Source organism: Gossypium raimondii, chromosome 5 (assembly GCF_025698545.1).
Source record: "Gossypium raimondii isolate GPD5lz chromosome 5, ASM2569854v1, whole genome shotgun sequence".
In the NCBI taxonomy this organism is placed as follows: Eukaryota; Viridiplantae; Streptophyta; class Magnoliopsida; order Malvales; family Malvaceae; genus Gossypium; species Gossypium raimondii.
Genome location: NC_068569.1, coordinates 25,395,782 through 25,422,383, shown reverse-complemented (window position 1 = coordinate 25,422,383; position 26,602 = coordinate 25,395,782). Strand labels below are relative to the sequence as shown.

The following is a 26,602-nucleotide window of genomic DNA, read 5'->3' as shown; positions in this document are numbered from 1 at the left end:
GCATTTGGATAATTCTCGCAATTCTGGGTATCATAATTATCATATGCTATGGGCTTTAAGGTCCCTTGCTTAGTCCCCAATTTTTTTTAACAAAAAATAACCCTCCAAATTGACTGCTTAAATTAAATTAAACTAATATGTTTCCGACCTCTCTTTGTTTTTAGGAAATTATACTTGATTATTCTACATTTGAATTTAAGAAACTTTTAATTGTGCTTAATTGATATTTTATAAAGAAAATTTATTTGATATATTACCAATGAGTTTTTCTTAGACTTCACAAATGAGTTTAGAATTTAGCAACTATATTATAGGGTGTAGTTAAAAATAAAAAATATTTATATAAATAAATGTGACACTTGTCACGCCCTTAATCCTCTTGTGAAATTTAAAAAACTCCATCGGTGTATCAAATAATTACCTTCTTAAAAATAAAAACTAAATAAATAAGACACATGACAATTTCTTAAACTCGTTTGTGGGGTTAAAAAACTTCACCACCAGTGTTATCAAATAATAATCCAATTATAGTGTGAAATTTTAAAGATTATAATGGAAAAAGACTAAAACTCCTTCATCGAGTCTGCTTTTAATAGCACGTTTTTCAGTCTACTTCTAATAGCACGTATTTTAGTTTTGTTGGGTTTCTGTTGTTATTTCTCTTGCAAGGTGGAAGGGGTGGCATCGGAGTTTGGAGGTGCTGCGACAAAAATGGCAGAAGAGTTGGCGGCGCTTTTCATTAAGGGCGGGGAGGATGAGGCGTGGCAAATCAATTTGGGAGAGGAAGAGAGCGAGATCGGCGTAGATCTTTGTTTAGTGGGCAGTTTTTTTATTGCAAACGTGATCTAGTTTCAAGCTATGCATACAACTTTGGCTAATCTGTGGCATCCTCTTAGTGTAATTACTCGAAAGTTAGTAGTGTTAGAAACGTTGGTTTCGGTACCCCATTTTCAATGATCAATTCCGTAAATATTAATAATTAATACTTAAGAGGTAGTATAAAGTATAATTAAAGTCTGGTCCATTAATTTTTTCGTTTGGATAGTTAATTAAGATACAAAGACTAAATTATAAAAGTGGTAAAATTTAATCGCTGTGAAATTTTAATCAATTGAGGGACCAATTGAACAATGAGTTGTAAACCACCAAAAGTGTTAATTAAGCTTAATTTTAATTAAACTTAGGTTAATTAAATTAATTAAAATTAATTAAAACTAATTAAAATATATAAACGAAATTAAAAAGAAAAGAAAGCCATTTTGCTATCATCTTCTCCAAAAAGAACAGAAAAGGGTTTAGAAGTTTTCAACTTTCGACTCTTAATTTGGTGAGTTTGATTTAGTCATTTTCTTATAATTTTTATGTTTTTGGGGTTCTGAGAGCTTGATTTAGCTAACTCAGGTACCAATTTGTAAAACTGTTAAAGTTTCTAAAAGTTGTCAATGATGACTTATTAAAGTTTTGGTGTTAAATGGTTAGATTTTTAGTTTAGATATGAAAAAGGACTAGTTTTTAAAGTGAAAATTGTTAGTTTTAAACATAGGGACTAAAGTACAAGAATTTTGGAATTGAAGATCAAATTTGAAAGTTATGGCATTTACGGTTTAAGGATTAAATTGAATAAAATGCAAAACTTTAAGGAAAGACATTCAAAAATAAAAAAATTGGACTGATTTATGCATTTAGTGGATTGTTTTAAACTATTTGAAATTGATAAATTGAATTGAATTATTATATAGATCAATATTTGAATCAAACCAAAGATAACCAAGGAAAAGGCAAAATATCGAATAGTCCTTGTAATTCAACTTGTCATTGATTTTGTCGTAAGTTCATATGATGTATTGTGTTTAAATCTTTATGTATTTAATATTTTGAATCTATGCATGATTTATTGAAATTTGAATTGTTTACAATTTAGTATAAAATATGAGAATTAGGTTATATTGTAAAGAAATAAGAATGAACTTAAATGTTGAAATCACCCTAATAAAACTTCGTAAATGTATCGTACACATGAATACGGATACAGGCTGATTATCGGTGATTACCAAGCTCCAGCATTTGTTGCAGACCCGAAGATACATGTGACACAGGTTTAGCTCGAACGAGTAACCTGATATCATTTTAAAGGTTTAGCTCAAACGGGTAACTTGACACGATTATATGTTTAGCTCGGACGACCAATAAATGTGATAGTACTAGTGTATTCGAGTTCATTTACTGAGTTTCATCAAGTAATACGAATAATATGAAATGAGATATCGAAATGTTACAAAATGTATTGGATGTTCAATGTGGTATTATCGAATGATTTGAACATAAAGTTTTGATATACATGTATTAATACCTTATCTATGATTAACATGAGACCGAGATAGTTATTTAAATTATATGTATTGACATATTGTAAATTAGGCACATAATATGATTGATTATATAATGAAGCTCACATTGCTGTTGTGATTTGTTATGTTAGGCAAACTTTGTCAAAATAAATAGTTTAGTATGTTTAATTATAAATCGAGGTAAGTTATCATTTTAAATACCTATGAACTCATTACTTTTCTTTTTCTTTATAGATTGTTAATTTACAGAACCTGTTGTTCAGATTAGCTTAGAGACCACACTATCTTACTATAGACTCGGTAATCTATTGATTGTTTTACTCCGATTATGTGGCATGTTCATAGGAACTTATATGTTTGTTAACTTTGAATTGGTGGTTTAATTATAATCTTAAATAATGATCATATATGTAACTATGCATAATTTGGAAATTGTGTTGGGACCTATGAATGGTATTTAACTTGACATATATGAGCTTAAAATGACATATTTGAATGTCAGTGTGAATGGGTAAAAGCATGATAGTATAAGTGAAGTATGAATAAGCTAAATTGGTAGGTTTGGTGCCAAATTGTGGCATAATTGGTTGGTTGAATTTAGATTTGGTTAAACGATTGTTTTGGATGGTATTTTGGTTGGTTTTGTGTAGGAATAAATGTGCAATTATACACCAAACGGGTCAATGGCATAGATGGCTTGAAATATGTATTAAATGGCCTAATTTGTACAAAAAACAGAGTTTTCGTCCCAACAACCACATCTCCTCGTCGCAACACCGGCCAACAGTATGTGACATCGTGATGTCAAGTGGCCTAACGTTGTGACATGACAAACTATTTGGCAACGTCATGACATGGAGAAGGTGACGTCACGACGTCGGTCTTGAATTTTTAAAACTTTTCAAACTGGTCCTATTTCATGCTCGGGCCAACAAAAGAGCTTTCGTAAACTCGATTAAGCCTTAGATTTAGTTGCGAATCATATTATGAATGTGTTTAAGTCATAAATATTTGTTTGATTGATATATTTACTTTATTTTGATAGAAGTTGCTTCGGCAACGGATGTTGCATCCTGTAGTTTAGACTCGGCGACTAGGTCGAGCAAGCGGTGTTACAATATCAATTACATATCTGGGCAAAAAAAGGTTCTTTTTCAGGTTCCATTATGAGATTGATCTTGATAAAGTAGTTGAGGGGAGCCATGGGCGTTCAACAACCATCTATTGGTATTTTATAGGCTGAAAACAATAGAGCATCTGATGCAAGTTCTTTTGTACCATGTTGATTTCTGGGTTCAGATTCACGATCTCCTGGCTGGTTTAATGTTTAAAGGTATGGATAAACAGTTTGGTGGTTTCCTGGGAAAGTTTTTGGATTATGATGCAAAATCCATCAGTTGGGGTTTTCGGAGTTATATAAGGATACGAGTTAGGATTGATATAAGGGGTCCGTTGAAAAGAAAGAAGAAAATTGCCCCATCTTGGAAGAATTGTATCTATACCAGGTTTCAGTATAAAAGACTAACTATTTTTTATTTCTTGTGTGGGCAATTGAGGCATGTGGAAGGTTTCTATCCTATCAGGATTGTGCATGGGAAAAAAGAGTTACCATTTGAATGAGACCTTTCGGTTGAGGCATTACCTAAGAGGGTGATTGCGGCCAAAAGTTGTTGGTTACATGATGAAGGGGATGCTCCCTGGGCGGTCGAGATGGGGAGTTTTTTGGTAAGGGTGATTTAGTTGGTCAAGATGACATCTAAGGCCTTTTTCAGATATATCACTTTAACATCATTTATATTTAATTCATTATCATATATCACTCCAAAAAAGACTTCTATCATAATATTTTATTTCACATATCAAATTATTTTACACTTTATTTTATGAGTTTACCATAAATTTCATAAAATTTACATTTTAGTTCGTAAGTGTTGAAGTTTAAAACCATCTTAGCAGAAAAGACTTCTTACTTTCTTGAATAAGAGAGATGTACAATGGCGTATTTAATACATGCAACTCATAACTGTTTCTTAACAACTAACTGACTAACAAACTAATATTACAACTGACTTAATGTTCATAACATTCCTCGTGCTCTTCTAACTTTCTTTTTTCGTGAACTTAACCTTCATATGGAGCAACCCTCAGCTACCTCCTGAACTTGTTGAACAGCATTGCAGACAACCATTTTGTCAACACATCAGCAATTTGATCTAGACTTGACACATGACCAACTTGAAGTACACCCGCAGCTACTTTCTCTCTTACAAAGAACACGTCTAATCCCACATGTTTAAACTTTGAATGCATGACTGGATTTTCTGCTACAGTAACTGCAGCTAAGCTATCACACCAAACCAACGATTTTTTCTGAATCGGGACACATAACTCAGTTAATAAAGACTGGAGCCAGACTATCTTTGCAGTAATATTTGCCAAACTTCTGTATTCAGCTTCTGCTATAGAACAGGATACAACCTGCTGCTTCCGAGAGTTCTAGGAGACTAGATTTCCTCTAAGAAAAATACAATTGCCCGACATGGACCTTCGGTCATCAACGTTAGATCCCTAGCTAGAATCTGAGTAACCTTCAAGCATAAACTTAGATGCTCGACGAAAATGAAGGCCATGATCTAATGTGCTTTGCAAATATCGCAAAATTCTCTTACCAGCTTTAAAGTGCATATCTAAAGGTCTGTGCATGATCTGACAGACTTTGTTGACTGAGAATGCAAAATCCGGTCTGGTGATTACTACATACTAGAGAGCACCCACTATACTCCTAAAGAAACTTTCATCTTCAACGAGACTCCCTTCATGAGTTGACAAGCGACAGGTAGATACCATTAGTGTGGGAGAACAACTCAACTTTTCCATAGAAGCCTTCTTAAGTAAATCCAGCATATATTTCTTTTGTTTGAGAAAAAGTCCATCTGAGATGTAGTTAATTTCAATGCCTAGAAAATAGTTCAACTTCCCCAAATCCTTTAGAGAAAAGTGATGATTAAGGTCTTTAACAAACTGGTTTATAGCACTCGAATCGGAACTAGTGACTATGATGTCATCTACATAAACGAGGACGTACAAAAAACAATTCCCAGACTTGTGGATAAAAAGAGAATTATCTGCCTTCAAACTTTCAAACTAGTTAGTGAGAAGAAACTCTCTTAATTTGTGAAACGAAGCTCGAGGGGCTTGTTTTAGACCATATAAGGCTTTCATTAACCTGCATACCAGCTGCTGGCCATTGACCCCTTGTTGTTCAAAACCTGGTGGTTGCACCATGTATATTTCCTTACTTAAATCACCATTTAAGAACGCGTTATTGACGTCAACTTGCCTGAGAGACTACCCCAAGGATACTGTTATTGCCAAGACCACCCTAATTGTTGTAGGCTTCACCACAAGGCTAAAGGTCTTATGAAAACCGATGCCAGCTTCTTGAAGATAACCCTTCACCACTAAGCGGCCCTTGTATCATGCTACCGAGCCATCAACATTCCTTTTGATCTTGAATGTCCATTTACACCCTATGGACCTCTTGCCTGCAGGTAACGATATAAGGTCCTAAGTGTGATTTGAAAGCAAAGCCTGGTATTTAGTTTTTGCAGCATGTGTCCATTCAAGACTCTGAAACGCTTCTTATATGGAAACTGGTCCCTTCTCAGTCATGACAGAAGAACATAATTTAGGCTTGTAGACGCCACATTTAGACCTGGTCTGCATAGGATGAGTGTTCACAGTAGTCCGGATGGGAGCAACAGACTGAATGAGAGAAAAAGGCACACTCTGTCCATCAGATGAATCAGACGACTAAGGTGAGGAAACCAAATGACCAATGGCAGAATTTCTGGTAGAGTAACCCGATCTAGGGATAGTCATAGAAGATGAGCTGTCAGGGGTAGTCAAAGAAGAGTTCAACAGAATTGGGGCTGTAACTAGTGGAATGTGAGACTGCTAATGAGTTTGCTGCCCGAAGTCAACTAGAGCTTTGGAAGGATAGTTTTGCTGAAATGGGAACTGAGTCTCATCAAAGACAACATGTCGAGACACAAAAACACGACCATTGTCATCAAGACACTTATAGCCTTTATGATTCGGCTCAAAACAAAAAAAAAGTACAATGCTTGGACCTAAATTGCAGCTTGTGTTGATTATATGGCCGCAATAAAGAAAGCATGCGTAACCAAAAACACACAAATGAGACTGACACCTTGAAGAACTTATGTAGGTAGCCTATTGATTACATGGACAGCATGAGAAAATACAGCAGACCAGAATTCTAGAGGTAGAGACGCCTGAGCTAGGAGGGTTAACCCCATGTCAACAACCTGTCGATGTCTCCTTTCAGCCACACCGTTTTGTTCCGAGGTATGAGGACATGTAAGCCTATGCTGAATGCCAAGTTTGAACAGCTCAGTAGACAGCGAACGATATTCACTCCCAGTCGGTCTGAAACATTTTTATAGAGAATCTAAATTGTACTCGAACCAGTTGTTGAAAAAGAAGAAAGCATGTCAACACTTCAGATTTAGCCTTGATAAAGTACAACTACATATACCTACTGTGCATATCTACAAAGGACATATAGTAAGAAAATCTATTTGATTTAACATGAGTCGGTCCCCAAACGTCAGATACAACAAGCTCAAATGGTAAAGAATACACTGTTTTTGAAGCACTGAATGGAAGTTTATGATATTTGCCTAACGACAAGCAGAGCAGACACTTGGCAGATAACTATGCTTGAAGGAAATATTACAATTTCGCAAGACTCGTGCAAGAGTATTGTTGTACAGATGACTAAACTTGTGATGCCATAGCAGGGGTGCTGAAGAAAGCTGAGCATTGTTCACACACACAGAGTTGATTCTTGGCACAACAATAGGATTAGAAGAACTAGCTTTAGACACATCAAATCGGTAGAGGCCTTTATGCATGTGGCCCACTAGAAGAACCGTCCCTGTCTGAATATCTTTCACAAAACACATAGTGAAACTTAAAATAAACTGAATTGTCCCTAGAAAATTGACCAACAGACAGTAAGTTCTTGCAAATAGTAGGCACATGAAGAACATTTTTAAGATGAAGTAGCCTTGAACCAGACATTATAGACAAGGAGCCTATATGAGCTATAGAAACGGACTCACCATTTCCCATAGATACCTGATCCATACCTGTGTAAGGAGAGGTAGTTGAAAGATTGGTCATGTCAAGAGTGATATGATTCGTGGCTCCAGATTCAGGATACCAAGTCTAAACTGAGGAACCTAAAGAAGGAGATTGAGAAGCCTGTGAAACAGAAGAAGTAGGGGGCTGTGAATGTGAGCTGCAACAGTGAGACGAGGAACTTTGTTCATAATGATGATTGTTGACAGTCTTCGAGTTGTTAGCATCTACACCAGAAAAGTTTTCATCAAATCAATGATAACAAGATTGAACCACATGTCCAAGTTTACCACACAGTTGACATTGTGGTCTGAAACGTGACCACCCTCTACCATTGCCCCGGTTTTTACCACGAAACCAGCCTCGACCATGTCCTCTGTGACCCAGTCTGAAACTTTGAGAATAACTATTGAAATTATCAGTGTGTTTCAAGGGATGAGAATTCTTGGAGTAGAGAGTCACATTAGCTTGCATAGGGACCTCAGGCAACAGATCCAGCTGTCGAGCCTCACAGTCAAGAAGCATTTCAGTCAATAAATCGAGAGACATAGGAGTGGCTGAAGCAATCACACGAATAGACTCAAACTCTAGCTAGAGTCTAGCCAAGATAATACTGACTTGCTCTTGCTCAGTAACTATACTCCCAGCAGCAATGAGATTGTCACTCATTCGTTTTACTTTTGACAAATACTCTTTAACTGTGAGATTTGCTTTCTTGAGAGAATACAAATCATGTTGCATTCTTGAAATCTTGATACTAGAATTTACTCCAAAATATTTTTCAATAGTCAACCAAATATCAAAACTACTTTTGGCTGAAGTAAGATGAACCAAAACCTCATCGAAACTGTGGACAGGAGCCAAGAAGCTAGAAATTTGCCTTGTTTTTTATGAGCAAGAAACACTGAATTATCAACTAATTAACCATTGACTTCAGTAATAAGAGGAGAAAGAACATGAATAGTATATTGTGCGAAACCTTCAAGATCGTAACCTTCAAAATGAGCAAAAGTTGATGCTTCCAGAGGAGAAAATTACTCTCAGTAAGTTTGATGATGTCATGCTTGGAGAAAGAGTGAATAGTATGCAACGCAGCGCTGCCGGAACCTAGTGAAGGCACTGCTGCTCCAGAATTAGAAGAATGGCGAGGTGTATCATCCCTAGGCACAGGATCAGTAGCCATGAAACAAGAAGGGAGGAACTCGGAAAAAAAAATTACACCAGAAAACCCTTGGCTCTTGATACCATGTTGAAGTTTAGAACCATCTTAGCAGAAAAGACTTCTTACTTTCTTGAATAAAAGAGATGTACAATGACATATTTAATACATGCAACTCATAACTGTTTCTTAACAACTAACTGACTAACAAACTAATATTACAGCTGACTTAATATTCATAACAGTAAGTAACAAGAGAATTCAAGGGTACTTACCTATCTCCAACCTCAAATTACTTGTTTTCCCTTTCTCCTATGACTTGATTCACTTTCTCAATTTCTTTCTTCAACAACATGTCAAGAACATAAAACTTTTTATGAGAAATCTTTACTTTATCGTCACTTCCATACTTATCTAACAAGATTAAACTTAAAAACATATCAAAACATTGATATTCGTACCTTTCTTTTGATTTCAAATCATAATTTGTTTTTTCTCTCTTCCAACATAAACATAACTTGTCTCCATATGAAACTAGGCACTCTATATTGTTTCTCTATTGATTTTACTAAAAATCTCTAAGAAATTTTGAAGCTTTGAAGCTTGATTTGGTTAAAATGGTGGAAATGCTTAGATTGTAAAGAAATGAAAATTCTTTCTATTATGAATGGTGGGTGACATTAGTTAAAAGAAGGATGGAGAGAATTCTCTTCATCTTTCCATTAAAATATCTATTAAATAAAATAATAAGATAATATAAAAAAATCTAAATGTAATGATTTTAACGTAATGGCCACCATTTTATCTCATTTTTCAAATTAATCCAATTGTGGAAAAGCTTCCAACAAAATGAAATATTTATTCATAATTATCCATTTAAGAAAAGATCATCTTGCCCTTTTAAAGCTCTATAATTCCATCCTTGATTCATTCATTTTGGTAAAATTACATTTTTAGTCATTCATTTTTCTCTTCATTTCAATTTAATCCTCTTATACTTTTAATTTTCACACTTTTGCCCCAACACTTTTCACTCTCATACGATTTAGTCTATACATTGAATTTGTTTTTCTCAACACACGAGTCTTTTCAATTCCCTCCAATATCCATCTCTCTCCTCTACTAACACAGTTAATTATTATTATTTTTACTTTAAAATTTGATCATGTATATTCCTGAAATGACACTATTTCCCAAGTTAGGGGGTTTGAAGGATGTTACCCCAAATATCTTACAATACAATCAACCAAATCTCTCCAATAAAACTTAAAAGAACGCCAAATAAAATACAAGAAAAATACAACAAAGTATCCAATTTAGACATTCCAAAAAACTCCACCCCAAGTGCAACACAAACAACCTATTTATAGGCTAATACCAACAACCTCTTCAATAGTGTTTATCTCTCATTTAAAAGATGGATTTACCACTTGAAATGTATTGAGTAATTATGCCATAACAAGCCTATAAGGATAAGAAGTATCTACGAAAGTTTAAACTTCTCTCATTCTTCTTCAAGGTTGTCAATTGAAAGATAATGCTCACCACACACGTTGTAGCACAAAATTACTTTCTCATTTGTTGTTCAACAAAATTAAGTCATAAGGCATCTCATTAAAAAGTCAAGCTTGTCAACTTAAAAACTTTAACTGCACCAAAATTGTTGTTCAAACATGAAGTGAAACAAAAGAAACAATCAAAATTACCATACAATACTAGTAAATCTTTTATTCGCAATCAAACAACACAACTCAACAAAACTAACAATCAATTCTCATACCAGAATTAAAATTTATTTCCAAAATTTTCCCAATTATTAAACAAACCATACTATCTACACATATCAAAATCCTTTTTAATATTAATTATTACTAGAGTATTCATGGAGTACTTTAAAAATTAGAGAAAAAACGCTTTGATTTCAATCAATCCTCTACCATTGTCGCCTTTTTTTTTTCCTCTTACAAAGTTGTCTTTCTTTTTTCGCTTCCACGACACAATAAAAAATCGTTATTAACAAAATTAATGAAAATTAATAAGCCCATCGAAAAATCCTATCTAACTCAACTCAATTTCCCCTAAAGTTGATTCCTAAGGATTTCTCATTACGCACCCAAATCCTCTCAAAGATTATCAAAGAAACACCAAAAATCAAACTCTTTCCTTCCCAACGATAATTAGGCGTGATGGGGGAAGATGATGTGTTCCTTTCAACAACACCAAAAATCTTTTTATTGGATAGGAAAGCATGAAAAAAAGAAAAGAAAACCACACTCACCTCTCTTGAATTGTTGATTCTGGCACAAAGAAGAAGAAATGATGAAAAGAAAATTTCCCTCCCCTTTCTCTACTCTTTGATCAGCATTAGAAAAGAAGAGATTACAAAATTTCAGTCTACTTTTCGAGCATAATAACAAAAATAATCCTTGGATTATTTACCACAAAAACCCCTCATTTTCTTTCTTTGATAAAAATTATGCCTTAGACTTGTTACCAATTTAACTCTTCTTGCAAAGTAGTCCATATCCCAACTAACAAATTTTCACTCTTAACTAGTTTAATAGAAATTGTGAATGAACGATATTATTCGAAACAATATGGTATTAGTTCCTGGGAAACCTCTTGGTATATATTTTGGAATGTCATGAATTCCGATATGGAAATTTCAGGTGCTACAATAATTGTGTTGTTGGTAAAATTGAAATTTAATTTATGTATTTTTATTTTTAAGAATTTAGTCTTTTTATTTTTAAATTTCAAATTTTAAGTCAAATTGTTAACGTTATTAAATTTTGGCTTATGTCAAAAAACCCTTTAAGAAAATATAACAAAATCAATTAAGCCCCTATATTAATTTCATACTCAATTAAGCACATGTCGTTAATTAAAATAATCAATTAAGCCCCTCTGTTAATGATTTTCGTTATTGACCACGTTGACCATTAAAATAAATTGACGGACTAATTAGATAGTGGCATGTGGTAGCTTATGGTTTAGCCTAATATTTTTTGTCATAAAAATGATTAAAAATATTAAAAATTATAATAAATTATAAAAAAGAATTAAAAATAAATATATTAAACATTAAAACTTTAAAAATATTAGAATTAATATAAACTTATTAAAATTATAAAAAATATAAAAACTTGTAAATATTATAAAATATAAAAATTTTAATAAATTATGAAAATATAAAATTAATAAACTTATTTAAAATTAAAAAACGTATTAAAATTCTTAAAAATAATAAAATTGGAAAAAAATATAAAATATTAAAATTGGTATAAACTTATAAATATTATATAAAACATAAAAACTTAAATTGGACTAGTTAGCCAGAAATCGACAAGGGTACTGGTCTGAGAGAAGCATTAGACCGGTTGACTTGGGAACTGATTGGTTGAATCGATTTTTTATTCTTTTAATATTTTTTTATCAAACCAAAATTTCATTATCCAACCAATAATATACATCAAAATTAAACATTTTGATCAAGGTTTTCAAAACTGAATCGGTGGTTGAATCGGTCAGGTCATCGATTTGCCAATTTGACTCCGTCCAGTTTAGTTAAGTAAAAAAAATAAAAAAATCGATTCAATCACCTGGTTCACAGGTCAACTGATTTAATGGCTTTCTCTGGATTGATACCCTTGCAGATTTATTTTGAATATATTTTATTACTTTTATAATTTTTTATAATTTATTAGAATTTTGATAATTCTAATAATATTGAAATTATTTATAAGTTTATATCAGTTTTCATATATTTTAATATTTAATAATTCTTATATTTTTGATAATTTTATGCATTTTTTCCTTTTTTATGATTTTTAATAATTTTTATGGAAAAAATTAGATTAAACTAGAAGTCGTTACGTGTCACCATCTGTTTAGTTTGTCAAGTTATTTTAATAATCAACGTGGTGAATTACCGAAACTATTAACGAAGGGACTTAATTGATTATTTTAGTTAACGACAGGAGCTTAATTGGATGCAAATTTAATACAAAGGCTTAATTAATTAATTTTTTGCATTTTCTTAAGGACTTTTTGACATATAAACCTTAAAATTTTTTATTAATTGGTATGACATTTTAAAATAAAATTCATTTGATAACAATGTAAACATGAAGATGACATTATAATGAATTTAAATTTTAAAAATAATTTTAACAATATTAATAATTGGATCTAAAATTTAAAATATGAAAAATAGAGGACTAAATTTCTAAAATAAAAATATAAAAACTAAAATTTAAATTTATAAAGAAAAGCAAAAAAACATAACAGTAGTGGCAGTACCTAAGGTGCTTAATGAAAAGGAAACAAAAGCCCAAGTTTGGAAACATATAGACCGATAGAGGGATAATAATAATAAATAGCACTAATATTTTCAAAAATTGAAAAAGAGATCGGACGGCAATGCAATGCTCACTGGAATCTGAACTCACAGACAAGAAAAGGAAAGAAGCAAAAGCGAAGCGAAGAGGTTCTTAGTTACTTCTTCTTACTAGTAGTAGTAGGAAACCTTATTTTTCTATCCTTTTAGTTTTTCTCTTTAAAAATAAAATCTTTATCTTCCGCTACTGCTACTGCTACTGCTAGATGTTAAAGATGAGGGACTATTCTGGTTGAGATAATCGCTGCCCTAGAATTTGATGGGAGCTGATATCCGCCATACTTAGGGCTTTCTTTAAGAGCTAAATAAAAGATATGGATGGTGGGCGGAGGATAGCCGTCAGCCCAAGGCCTTGCAGCGGACGGAGAATACTCGCATCTAAGAAAAGAGGGAGACCCGATGCCTTCGTTAACAGTGTCAAGAAACTCCAACGAAGAGAAATCTGCTCTAAGCCGCACCGTGCTTTCTCCGTCACCGACGCCCAGGAGCGCTTCCGTAACATCCGCTTGCAGGTTCTTTCTTTTTTTACTTACTTGCCCTTACTTTTATTTTTTATTTTATTATTTATTGCGCTAATTTTCGCTTCTGCATTTAAACCTTAGCTTGACGCTTCACATCCTTTTCCTTTTCATTTTTCAAAATTAAAATACGAATAAAATTTTGAACATTTTAACCCTAGTTGCAAATTTGTGGAAGGGAACGAAGGACGCTTTTAGCTTTGCATCATTAATATGTTCAAATTGGTTTTGTACATATTGTCCATGTAAGAGTTTCTGCTTCAAGCACTTGTTTGTTTTTATAATAAACAACTAGAGTAGCTGGAGCGCCGAGAATTTTCAATTTTGGCTTTATGAGATTTTGCTCTACAAACCTGATGCACTTTCGTTGTCGTATCAAAAGATTTCTGATGTTGAATTTAAAATTTCCGTGAATGATAATTAGTAAAGCTTTACTTGAGAAATTTTGGAGTAAGAAATGTAGGAGAATACCTTGGGCTGATATCAAGATGTAGGTGCTTTATCTACATTTGATAGTATTCTGACTAACATGTTATCTTTAAAATCGATTCACGTTTGGTTGATTAGTAATACATGTATTAAGTAGGAGAGTAGAAAAGGACATCTCTTCCTCTCATTTAGTTGGAAGTCTATCAACTAAAAGATCAGTTTCCAAGTCTGTTACTCATCTAGCCTCTGTGTATTACTGTTCTACTTGAGCTTGCTTATTAGATTTGGTTATATTTTGCGTAACCTACAGGAGGAATATGATACTCATGATCCAAAAGGACATTGTTCAATGGTATTACCATTTCTGAGGAAGAGATCAAAGATTATAGAGATTGTTGCTGCACAAGACATTGTATTTGCTCTTGCTCAATCTGGTGTATGTGCGGCATTCAGTCGAGGTAGGATCCTTGTTTCACACTTCTAATCTTATTTGGATGGGCTTTTCTATTTCTGTTTGGATTGAAAATGAGAATAGGAATCTTGATGTTTTATTGTTGCTGGGTGCAGAGACTAATCGAAGAATATGTTTTCTAAATGTCACTGCTGATGAAGTTATTAGAAGCTTGTTTTACAACAAAAACAATGACTCACTTATCACAGTCTCAGTTTACGCTTCTGACAACTTCAGCTCCTTGAAGTGCAGAAGCACGAGGATTGAGTATGTCATTTTTTTAAAACCTCTTTACAACCTTAAACTTATCCCAACTGGAGCCAAAAGAAGAAAAATGGGAAAAAAGACTCAAATAAAAAGATGAAATACTGCATCTAGACATTGTAATTTGTAATGTTCATTTGTTTTCTTTCTGAAACAATTCGGTTTTATGGGCAGATACATTCGAAGAGGTCAACCTGATGCTGGTTTTGCACTTTTTGAATCTGAGTCACTGAAGTGGCCTGGGTTTGTGGAGTTTGATGATGTAAATGGGAAGGTACTCACATATTCAGCACAGGATAGGTAAGAAGTCATCCATATGAACATACCTTTATGTTAAACTATAATAGTTGGATCGATAACTAGATTCATGAGTTTGATGTATACTGTTTTTATCTTTTGCTCAGTATATACAAGGTATTTGACCTCAAAAATTATACGATGTTATACTCCATATCGGATAAAAATGTTCAAGAGATCAAGATCAGGTAATGCACCTTTTATGATGGTTATATCTCCTTGCTACATAAGTAAAAATTCATTCAATGATGGGAAAACAGAAGCCTGTATGATATTTTTATCTTCTATTTCTATCAATATTTGGTAATTTAGTCTCCTTACAGTTGTTTTTGTACAACTTGCTTTCTACTTCCTAAAAAGTAAAATCAAATGATAGATAGCAAAATTGGGGTAAAATGAGATTAAAACATTGTAGAATAACAGTTTGATAGGATTGAAAAAATATAAACAATAATTTTGTTCTCCAGAAGAATTATAGTTTTGTAATAAGTATCGTTTAGTCTAAACAAGCTTTCATCTTTCTCATGGAAGCAAAAGTAAAGTACTAATTAACAATCAAATGGTATCTTGTTTGCTTCTCGTCACTGTATATAATTGACTTTGTTTCATTGTATGATTTTTGACAGTCCAGGGATCATGTTATTGATTTTCACTAAAGTTGGCGGCCATGTTCCTCTTAAGATTCTCTCAATAGAGGATGGTACCGTTCTCAAATCTTTTAGCCACCTTCTTCACCGGAATAAGAAGGTGGATTTCATCGAACAGTTCAATGAAAAGCTTCTTGTGAAGCAGGAAAATGAAAACCTTCAGATTCTTGATGTAAGTATCTTTGTCAATACGTTGCAATCTTATTCATTTGTTAAAGCTTAAAAATGAAAATCTAATCTGTTATCATACAGGTACGCAACTCTGAGCTAACAGAAGTTAGCAAAAATGAATTTATGACCCCATCAGCATTTATATTTCTGTATGAGAACCAGTTATTCCTGACATTTAGAAACCGGACAGTGGCTGTCTGGAACTTCCGTGGAGAACTTGTAACTTCATTTGAGGATCACCTTTTGTGGCATCCTGACTGCAACACTAATAATATATACATCACAAGTGATCAGGATCTTATCATCTCTTACTGCAAGGCTGATTCTGATGATCCATTGTCTGAAGGAAATGGTTGTTTTTTCGTTCTTTGAACTTTGTATTTCTTATGTTCTTTCTTTCCTGTGTCTTCTTTTATTCTGGTAACGTTTTTCTTAGATTGCATCTTACATTACACTTCCTCCTTTAGATAACCATATCACTTGTGAGGTTTTATATCTAGTTTCTGGCATGGCAGGGTCCATTAACATCAGCAATATATTGACTGGGAAATGCCTTGCTAAAATAAGGGCTAGTAACGGTTTCCCAGTGGAAAAGCAGTGTAGCTGCTGTGATGTCGAGTGTGGCTGCAGGTCAAAAGTGCAAAGCAGTTCATCTAGAATTAGAAGCACGGTGGCAGAAGCATTGGAAGATATCACTGCTCTTTTTTATGATGAAGAGCGCAATGAGATCTATACGGGGAATAGGTATGGTCTAGTTCATGTGTGGTCTAACTGATGGTTTGATTTTCAGTAGGAATTTTATGTAGTTTGACTCCGGTGGAGGTTGAGTTGGTTGTGAACGGGAATTGCGAGTCTCATGAAACTGTACCATTATTATTTAGTGTTAATTGTATCAATTCATTGGGCTCCTGTTTCTGGTTTTAATTCAAGTCCTACACCTTTATAATTTATTCTGTAATTTTGGTCCCGTGTGGGACTGTTGTTTTATATACTGTATTATTATTTTGCCTCTGTATGTCACCACAAGGGCTATAAATGAATGCAGCATTGTTTCGATTATCTCACTAAATAAATGAAATGAACAAAATCTTCTGGCATGTTTGTTAAACAGTCGGATATTAATAATGCATGTTCAGTATATATGTTTTTGGATAAACCTGTTTTTGTTCAAAATTTATTTATCTTGTCTGAAATTTAAGATGATACTGGTTCAAACTTTGGTATCACTTTTCCCTTTTCCCAATTTTCCCATTACAAGAAATGATAAAAAAAAACTTATTTAAAAATTATTCAAAGCTTGTTTATTATTTTATTGTTATATAATTAATAATAAAATATATTTTAAGTTTTAGTACTCTTCATATATATAAAAATATAGTCTTGATATTTTTACTTTTAGAAATTTAATTCTTTTTTCTGAACTTCAAATTTCTGGTTCATTTATTAATATTGTTGCTATTAAATTTGCAAGATAAAGTAAGATTTTATTCCTAAACTTGTTTACTTTCCTTATTTTGGTCTCTTAATATTTTTGTCCATATTAGTTTCAGAATTTGGTGGCTTTTTCTATTTTGGTCTTTGATCTTTGAATTGAATTTATAATGTGACATTTTGAGATTATTTTATGTCAATATTTTAATTTTTTATAAAAGAGTATAATTTATTCGCATTTTTAATTTTTTGTTTTTAATTTTATAATATATATTTTTAAATCTTTAAATGATCATGTGACATAATTTTAGAATGTTACATCAACATTTTAGAACGGTATTTAAGTTCAGATATTAAATTGAAATTTTTATCAAGTTAGACTAATATAGAGAAGAAAAGTTCAATGACTGATTTGAAAAAAATTGTCAAAATTAGAGATTAAATGTTCGTGAAAGTTTAATGTTCACAAACAACTACATTTATTTTGAAAGATAAATTACTCATACATAACCTTAAACAAACAAACACAAAACATAATTCTAAACTTTTAATTAACATAAATAAATTAAAAATAATAAACAAATATAAATAGAGGTTGGTTACATTCATTTAGTACTGTAACCATCACTTATCTCTACCCTTTGAGTATCAAAGAGAGTGTACATTCTCTCCGCTTTTCTTCTGCTTATTCCAAAAACACCAAGCTCTAAAGTTACTTAAGAATCCCATTGCCTGCTACTTCAAAGTCATGCCCTTCATCACTAAAAACAACAGGGAGGACATTACCATGCATCTTGTTGAGGGATCTACTCTCTCGGGAGAAATATTTGAAGTATTGTATGTCGAGTAGCCAGTCAGATTCTAACAATGGTTGGTATTGTCTTCGAGTCGTAGCGGGGTTTTGTCTCTCGTCTTTATTGAGACGCTTACGTCCCCGTACTTTAGCTCCCTTAAAAATAAAAAAAATTTGTTTAATCCTTTAAAAATGATACATAATAAGCTTATATTTGATCTACGAAAAAATTATAATTAAAATTTGACCCTTACGAAAAAAGTTTCTAGATTCGTCCCAGTTGAATATACCCCTTGGTGCAAGTCTTACTGTGTCTTAAGAAGCTACGTGAACAGAGACGAAGCCAGAAGTTCATCTTTGGAGGGGCCAGAATTAAATTATAAAATTTTGAAGGGGTCAAAAGTATAATTTTATTTTTGTAAATGCTTGTTATTTTAAAATTTTAAAACGATTAAACTGAAAATTTTCATCTTTGGGGGGCCAAAGTCTATTTTTACCATTAAACTAACTTATAATTTTAAAAACTTGGATTAAAATGGCCCTTGCTTGTCCCTCATGGCACCGTCCCTGACCCTGAACATTTTCCAAAATGTTGGAGAAGCTACTAGTATTGACTTGCCCAAAATGAGGAAGAATATGACAAAAATAGCTTACTTTATAGGGGCTTGGAGGTTTTTCCTATTATTATTTCTCAGTTTAAGCTAGCGATGGAAATAAGAAAGGCTAGTTATATTGGTATTTATTATATTATGCAAAAAGTATGATTGTCTCATGGATTATTTATTTGAAGGAAATCAAATGCTAGTTTATTATATGCATGATATTAGCATGCATAATTATTAATGATATTTTTTATACAAATTATAACAAGGGAGGAAGATAAGGTGGAGCGAGGAGGAGATCAAGGTGGTGTAATGGAGGCTGATTCACCTGTAGAGGCCGAGAGTTAGAACAAAGACTAGAGGACATGTTGATTGAAAAGATAAATACTCAGCGTAACTTTAGGTTATAAAAAAAGGGTCGATCCCTTGCCCATAGTTTTCCAAGGTATTTATAGGAAAAAGTCTCATTGTCCACTGATATGATATTGGCTAGATAAATGTTTAATCCTGTCAAACACGTAATGGATAATCATGGGTATGTATTATGAGATTCTATCAGTATGAGGTAATAAAGCCTAAATAGACTCCTTATTGTCTTAAAAGAGTGTTCACATTAGGATAACGTTCTCCTATGAACATGAGTGATAGGTTCTGTTTGAAGGGTCAGATGGTTGTGCTCAAAGGGTCAATGTAGAGTCAACGATGCCTTTTAGGCTTGACACGTGTCTTTTTGGCAAAGTGGTATGACATATATAAAATTATATGATATATCTTATATATCATATAAGAATTAAAGAAGATGGGTAGAATGAAAATGCACGATTGGGAAAGGATATATTAATAGATCGAAACATTACTTTTTTTTTGAATGGTAATGAAATTGTTCAAACCTTAGTTGAACAGGCTTCTGTACAATAAAAGAATTATGACCATTTGTGTAACACCCTATACCCAACTCGATCTCCAGATTCAAGCTATGAGGTGTCACATTCGTTGTTGGAACAATTATGATCAAATTACAATTTGATTTATAACCTTAAACAATCAAATATTAATAAAATAGGTATAGAAAAAGATTTGTATTCATTTTCGAGTTTTATACAAGCTTACGAAATCTCTAACGCTAACTCGAGATCGTATTAAGACTAAACTATAAGATTTTTAAAAGTTCAGGTTGACGTTGTGGCGCAACATACTGTTTGGGTCTCGTCTCAATGAACTGTTGGATCTAATGCCCTGAGTGTAGGATATTCATTTGTAAACTTGTAATTTCTTTGAACAGTTTGGTTAATAAAACAAATTCATTAATTACATTTATATACTTTTTATAATTGTCCTTATGTGGTTTTTGCACGTAAAGCAAAATAGAAGTAAATGTTGCTCACTGGTTATCTAATGCTTAAACTAATACTAAGCAATATTATGTGATTGAATCGTAATATGGAAAGACATTAGTAGACGAACCTAAACATGTCATTAGTCTAATCAGAAACGAGCAAACCGACTGAAAGACTAATATGTCATCTATTAAGTCCAATTTGAGAGATGTTTTGTCTTGAGTATCGGAGCGGATGACTTCCAGAAGATAGAAACATAGATGTGACTGACTAGACTGATAGTACATCGAATTGAACCCAATAAGAATAAATCATAAATCTATTTATAGATTTATTCAATTGTGATGTTCATAGTGTGGCATACCTAAATCCTCAGTGGATGAAAGGCTATGTATGCGTAACTTATATACTTTGATGTAAGTAAAAGCCTGAGTTCAAATAGATAAGGAACTGAAAGCTGGTGCGTTGGGTATATGACTTCTGCAATATGTAGCATCATTCACAATAATGAAATCCATAGCCCAATACATGGGTAAATGATATCCTCTCATTGACATTACATGGTTGATGAAAAGTAAACATGGCAACGGGTCATTCGTCTTTGTGATGAACGAGTTAATTACTATTTGATAGTAATTAACTTTTTATGAAGGAAGATGTAATGGTTACCATAAGATAAAATATGATCATATTGAAGAATGAATATTATCCCAAAGAGGTTAATGATATCCTATGAGGGTAACATACTTATGGTAAGGTCATTGGATGAGCACTGATCAAGCTGCTTTCATAATGGTATGTCATTGAGGAGAGCTCAACCACAATACTACAGTGAAATGACTTCGCGACTAAATGAGTTTATAATTAATAGGTGAAAAGCTGGAACTTAATTATAAATCATTTGAGCCTCAATCGCATATGTCCAATTGGTCTCTCCGTTAGCTCGTTGAAACTAGAAATGAATTGCATGTTGAATCAAATGAAGAAAAATGGATAGAAATGGTGAAAATGGAGAAATGGGAAACATTTGGAAATGGTTATGGTTTTCTCCAAAATAAAAATGAAAATGGAGAAATGGAATCATTTGAAAATGAATGTGGTTTTCTCAAAAATAAAAATAAAAATGAAAATGAAAATGAAAAAGAAAAAGAAAAATGAAAAGACCTAGAAATGAATTTATATTTTTTGAATTAAATGAAGTTTGAAAATAGAAATAAATCATTTGATCATAATGAACCCGTTGAATGTATAAATACAAAATATATTTTCTCATAGATTCTTTTACGATAAAGTCGTCATGATTTTAACGGAAATAGAATTGAGTTGAGAAGATTATTTAATTGAAATATATATAGATGTTTATTTTGGGAAATAAAAAACAAATATCTGGTTGAATTGAATTATAATGTACTAGGTTAAAAGTCCAGGAAATACTTATAATTGGACCCAAAATGGAAGAGGCCCAAAAGTCCCTTATCTTAAAAGGAGGGATGACAAACCCTAGTATTATTAACTAGGGTTAATGCCACCTATACTTCTAGTTAGACTAGGAGTTCGTTTTTCTAGTTGAAATAAACTTCTACATGTCAACAAGGGCTTTACTTATTCTTCTTAAAAATAGATGGCACCGGTAGGGCAATATACACAATTTTAAGATATTGTTACTCTACCCGAAAATAGAGAGAATTTATTCTCAACTATTAAATCTATTTTCTGGAATAACAATTTCTGTCGGTTTCCAATGAGAAGAGATTTTTCTTTTCACACTAAAAGAAAAGAAAACTATTTTTGGTTCTGTGTTTGATTCGAATTGTTCGAGCCTACACTCGAAGCAGTTCGTGATATGAGAATAATGGAGAAGGTCGTTCGCTTGAAAGTCAGGAACGACAAGAATTCGTCTAGCCAAAACACATGTGCAAATTTGGTTAAGGGTTTATTGTTATAAATATTACAAACCGGCTCAGTTTTTAAATTTTTATTTTTTGCTGTGCAAGAAAACTATTTTCAAATCGGATTTTTTCCAACACGAACCATGCTCAACGTCACGTCGTGGCATGGTGGTCTGATCTCATCGCGATGACGTACGACATCGCAACGTGATATTCTGTTACTGCAAATTGCCAATTGGTTTCGAAAAGCTGCACCTAGAACATCAATTTATACCTATATCATTCATCAAATCAACCAAACACAACATTCATAAAAGCTTAATTCTATAACAATTCATCACTTATACACATACTTTAATTAAACAACTATGTTATCTGTCATATGTTAATCAAGATAATATACATACATTTATGTATGAACTTCCAATATGACCAACCTTCATATAGTAAAATATACAAGCCAATTCACTTGTGTAACTATATCTTTTAGCCATTATCAAGCTATTTATTCAAGCTTCAATACAGCAAAATCATTAAACTTATCTGAAACCAACTTGACTTCGGTACATGCATACTTAACTCAAAACAATATAGTACAAACTTTGCTGAGTTGAGGATTACTTCTGGGATGCTGGATCAACAACTTACGATCTTAGGAATCGAATATACCTACGCAAGGAGAAAACAAACCGTATGCTGAGCAAAAACACTCGGTGGTATTTTCATCATTTAAGTCAATATAAAACAATTTCAAAATCAATATGCATTTTTTCTATTCAAGTCCGATACATAGGTAATCGTAGTATATAATTCCATGCCAACTATTTACTATACATTATGAGCATGCATACAAACATATTAACATGCAAAATCACTATATAAGCATACTAACTTAGCATATATCATTCACTTCTTGTGTAATGTAATCAATTTTTACTAACATCCATAGGTGCTTATACTTAGTCATTTATCAACAACAACCATTAAGCATATATGTTCAATCCCATATCAGTATTTCAACCATATCCGAGCCTAATTGCTCTTTCATAGGCATTCAGTCATTAGGACTCGGTTTTAACTTATTTTGCATTTTATCACATACCACTTTGCAAATTCATTTTATTTTCAAATACCACTAGCCGATTCACATGTTTATAACCATATTAATTAAACACAGACTCGAAACAGATACATAGATATGTCACCCTAGGTTGCCCGACAACGATGGTTTTCACAATCTGTTTATCCTGCCACCCCGAGTTGCCCAACAACGATGACCCTAAAAGTATAATCTACCACCCTGGGTTGGTTAGAAATGATGGTTTTCAATCAATAATCTAACCCTATGGCATGCCAACTATATCCGACTCGGTCCGAACAACTAATAGGGTAACCAATTTCCGATTCATTATATATAGTTCAAATTTACATTCCAATATACTCCATTCATCATCATTTCATAACTTCATAACATTTTGTAACATGTTTGAACCCAATTTCATACCAATCATCACATATCAAGTAAGTCATGTAACTTTTCATTTTATTCAATTTAGTCCCTGGCTCTGTATTCAATCACTATCATGGCAATTCAGCTCAAATAACCAATTAAAACTCACCTCAAGGTCATATTATGCAAAATGACATGAACATGAAGAAAATCAGTGATTCCCAAATCATAGAAATACGAATCCAATTTCTGAGCTATTCGTCAACGGCTTTCGATTTACCTTTCCTTCTCAACAGTTCCGTGTCAATGTTAGATAAATAAAATTATAAAAAATTTAATATTATCAAATTCCGTTCAAATTAGAATCAATCAAAATATCAAACATACTTTACAATTTATTCAATTTTGTCCTTAAACCCGGGATAAACATAACTTTCAATCTAAAGCTTCAAATTGAAATCCGATTTCACAACTACTCATTAGGGACCTCATATTTCTTACTCCTACAGAAATTTTATGTAAATTTTACATTTTATTCAATTTGGTCCCTAATGTACAAAACTAACAATTAAGCCATACAATTTAGTCATTTTCTTAAACTAAGTTTAATTTCTATCAATTTCACACATAATTCTTCAAGAAATCAGCAATGAAAACTTTCTAAAACTTTAACAATTTTACAATTTGGTACATGAGTTAACTAAATCAAGCTCCTATGACCTCAAATCTATAAAAATTACAAGAAAAAGACTTAATTGCTGTTACCAATTGATGGCCGAATATCAAAGAAATTTCTTAGGTTTTTCTTCTTCCTTTAGAAGACAATAAGATGAAAAAAATGTGAAGATGACGTTTTTCACTATCATAGACTATATATAATCTAGTTAAGCTTAATCAAATTGGTTTAATTAACATAATCTTAATTTAATTAACTTAAATTTAATCAAAACTTAATGGATATGCTTATTTCCGTCCACTATATCTAAATTTTAAAGGGTTTAATTACTATTTTGGGCCTTTGTCTAATTACAATTTAAGTCCTCAAGCCATTTTCTAATTAAAAATCTATAGCGATTAGACTTTACAATTTAGTCCCTAAGCCCTAATTAATCACAATTTTGGCTAAATCGACTATCAAAATTTTAATTCATCTATATAATAACTCCATAAATATCTTTATTTAATATTTACGAACTCGATTTACGGAAACGGTGTCCCAAAACTGTAATTTCTGATACCACTGGAAACCGAGTTGTTATAATTTTAATGACCTTTCACAGACCAAAATGTTGTGTTATTAATCCAACAGTTACTTTCAAAAGGTTGAGTTGAAATTATTTCTTAAAATTAAAAGGTGCAACTTGAGAAGTGATGTCATTTTAAAAAGTCATTTAGGAACCTATTGGTACATTATAAATAGACAATAAATTTGGAAAATTAAAATTTAATTCATTCTATCCAATTTGTGAGTGAAACTTTTAATACAAAAGTATTCTTTGTTTTTCATGATATATATTTAACTTGAAATATGATATTATTTGTTTATTCAAATCATGGTATTAGTAATTAGCATTTGGATGTTATTGATGAGATAATATTTTAAGTGTATTCATTGCTTAAATGAAAGTTTGTAGATGGTCATATAATATGAAAAATTTTGGTTGGTTTTGAAAAAAATACTCATAAGCTAAATGAGTTTTATATATGATTACACATTTTTAGTCTATGCTATAAAGGTCGGACTAAAAATGATTTTGACTAAAAATGAAACAAGTTATATGCAATTTGCATGGTTAATTTCTCTAGTCAAGGTAGAATAGTGGAAAGCATCAGCTAATATCACAAAATTACTATTCTTGTATAAATCTTCTAGTGAAAATGTGAACGTGATGATCATATATTTGAAAATAAAGATCATATTGAGCATGTTGATGGTGCACATGGTGTGTGTGTATATATATGACCTGAATTTGATCTATAATCTCATGGTTTTATAATTTTGAAATATAGTGAAAATGTGAAATTCATTTTAGAAGTCATGAATCAAAGATCTCGTAAGGAAATAACAATATGAAGTTATTTGACTCATTTAGGTGATGGACATGGTATTGATTATACCACTACCATGCTCATTGATAAAGAGTGTATAAATGTGTGATGTTATAGTCAAATGGTTAGACGGTTGATGGTTTTCTAATATGACTCTATTCTAAAATAATATATGGAACACCTTTGTGTTAAAAAAACGTTATTTGAGCATGCATACATGATAAATTTTAAGGTTATATATTGTTTATGAAAAGAAACTATGAAAATAGTAAATATGTTGTCTTATTTCACCAAAAGATTTAAGGCCTCTTTACAACAATTTACTTGGTAGAAAAGACATCATGTATGGTTTCATATATTTGTTAATTGTGAAATTTAATTTCTTGGATTCTAAGAAATATATAAAATGAGTAAATGTGGAACCATAATTATAAAAGATAAGTGATCACTTTGAATATTATGAGACAATGAATTGATAATTGTACAAATGATATCTTTGATACCATTCTTTTGCAAAAGAATGGATAATTGAACATGGTAGTGGTATTGGTCATGTGAACTTTCAAGACTCAAATAAATATATAGTTTCACCATGTGGTATAGATAATTAACTTAATTACGTTGGAAATTTGCAAATTTAAGGATGAGGTACAAACCTATAATATTTGAGTCACCTATGTTGGAAACTCTACTTAACGCTTGGTATAATGTCAAGTCTTGAGTTCAATGACACAAAGTACATCATCAAAATGTGACTACTAACACTATTAAATGTTATATAATATATCATCCCAAGGTGAAAAGTGTTAGGTATCAATAATGAAAAGAGGAAAGATGAGTATTACACTCTTAATAGACCCATAACATAAATATGTTAGAGTGTTATAATTACGGGATCACTCTCGATGAGATCTACCAATATGAGTAGAAATGTGGCCACTTCTAGGAGCTCAAGGGCTTGGCTCTAATAATACTCATGAAAAGAGGTCATAGACACATGACCATAATAGTGTCCCTGTATACTATGCATTGATTGGTGTTGAAATTATTGTAACGCCCCAAAACCCAGCCTAGAAGTTTAGGCCGATTCCCAGAGGTCACATTGATCACCGAAGTGATTAAAGGTAAATTTTAGTTTAACAAACCAAAAAAAATAAAAGTATTTAAAATGTAAAAAAAACCTCTCAGTTATAAAATCT

General features: G+C 32.2%; 1 protein-coding gene across 1 annotated transcript; it reads left to right on the top strand.

The window, feature by feature from the left end:
• Positions 1-13,011: 13,011 nt before the first annotated feature.
• On the top strand, positions 13,012-16,911 carry LOC105770372 (uncharacterized). The gene is made up of 9 exons (XM_012591543.2): positions 13,012-13,165; positions 13,282-13,587; positions 14,333-14,480; positions 14,590-14,740; positions 14,912-15,037; positions 15,142-15,222; positions 15,661-15,853; positions 15,934-16,204; positions 16,368-16,911. Exons 2-9 carry the CDS (start codon positions 13,390-13,392, stop codon positions 16,625-16,627), a joined length of 1,428 nt encoding a protein of 475 aa, XP_012446997.1. The 5' UTR covers positions 13,012-13,165; positions 13,282-13,389; the 3' UTR covers positions 16,628-16,911.
• Positions 16,912-26,602: the final 9,691 nt, after the last annotated feature.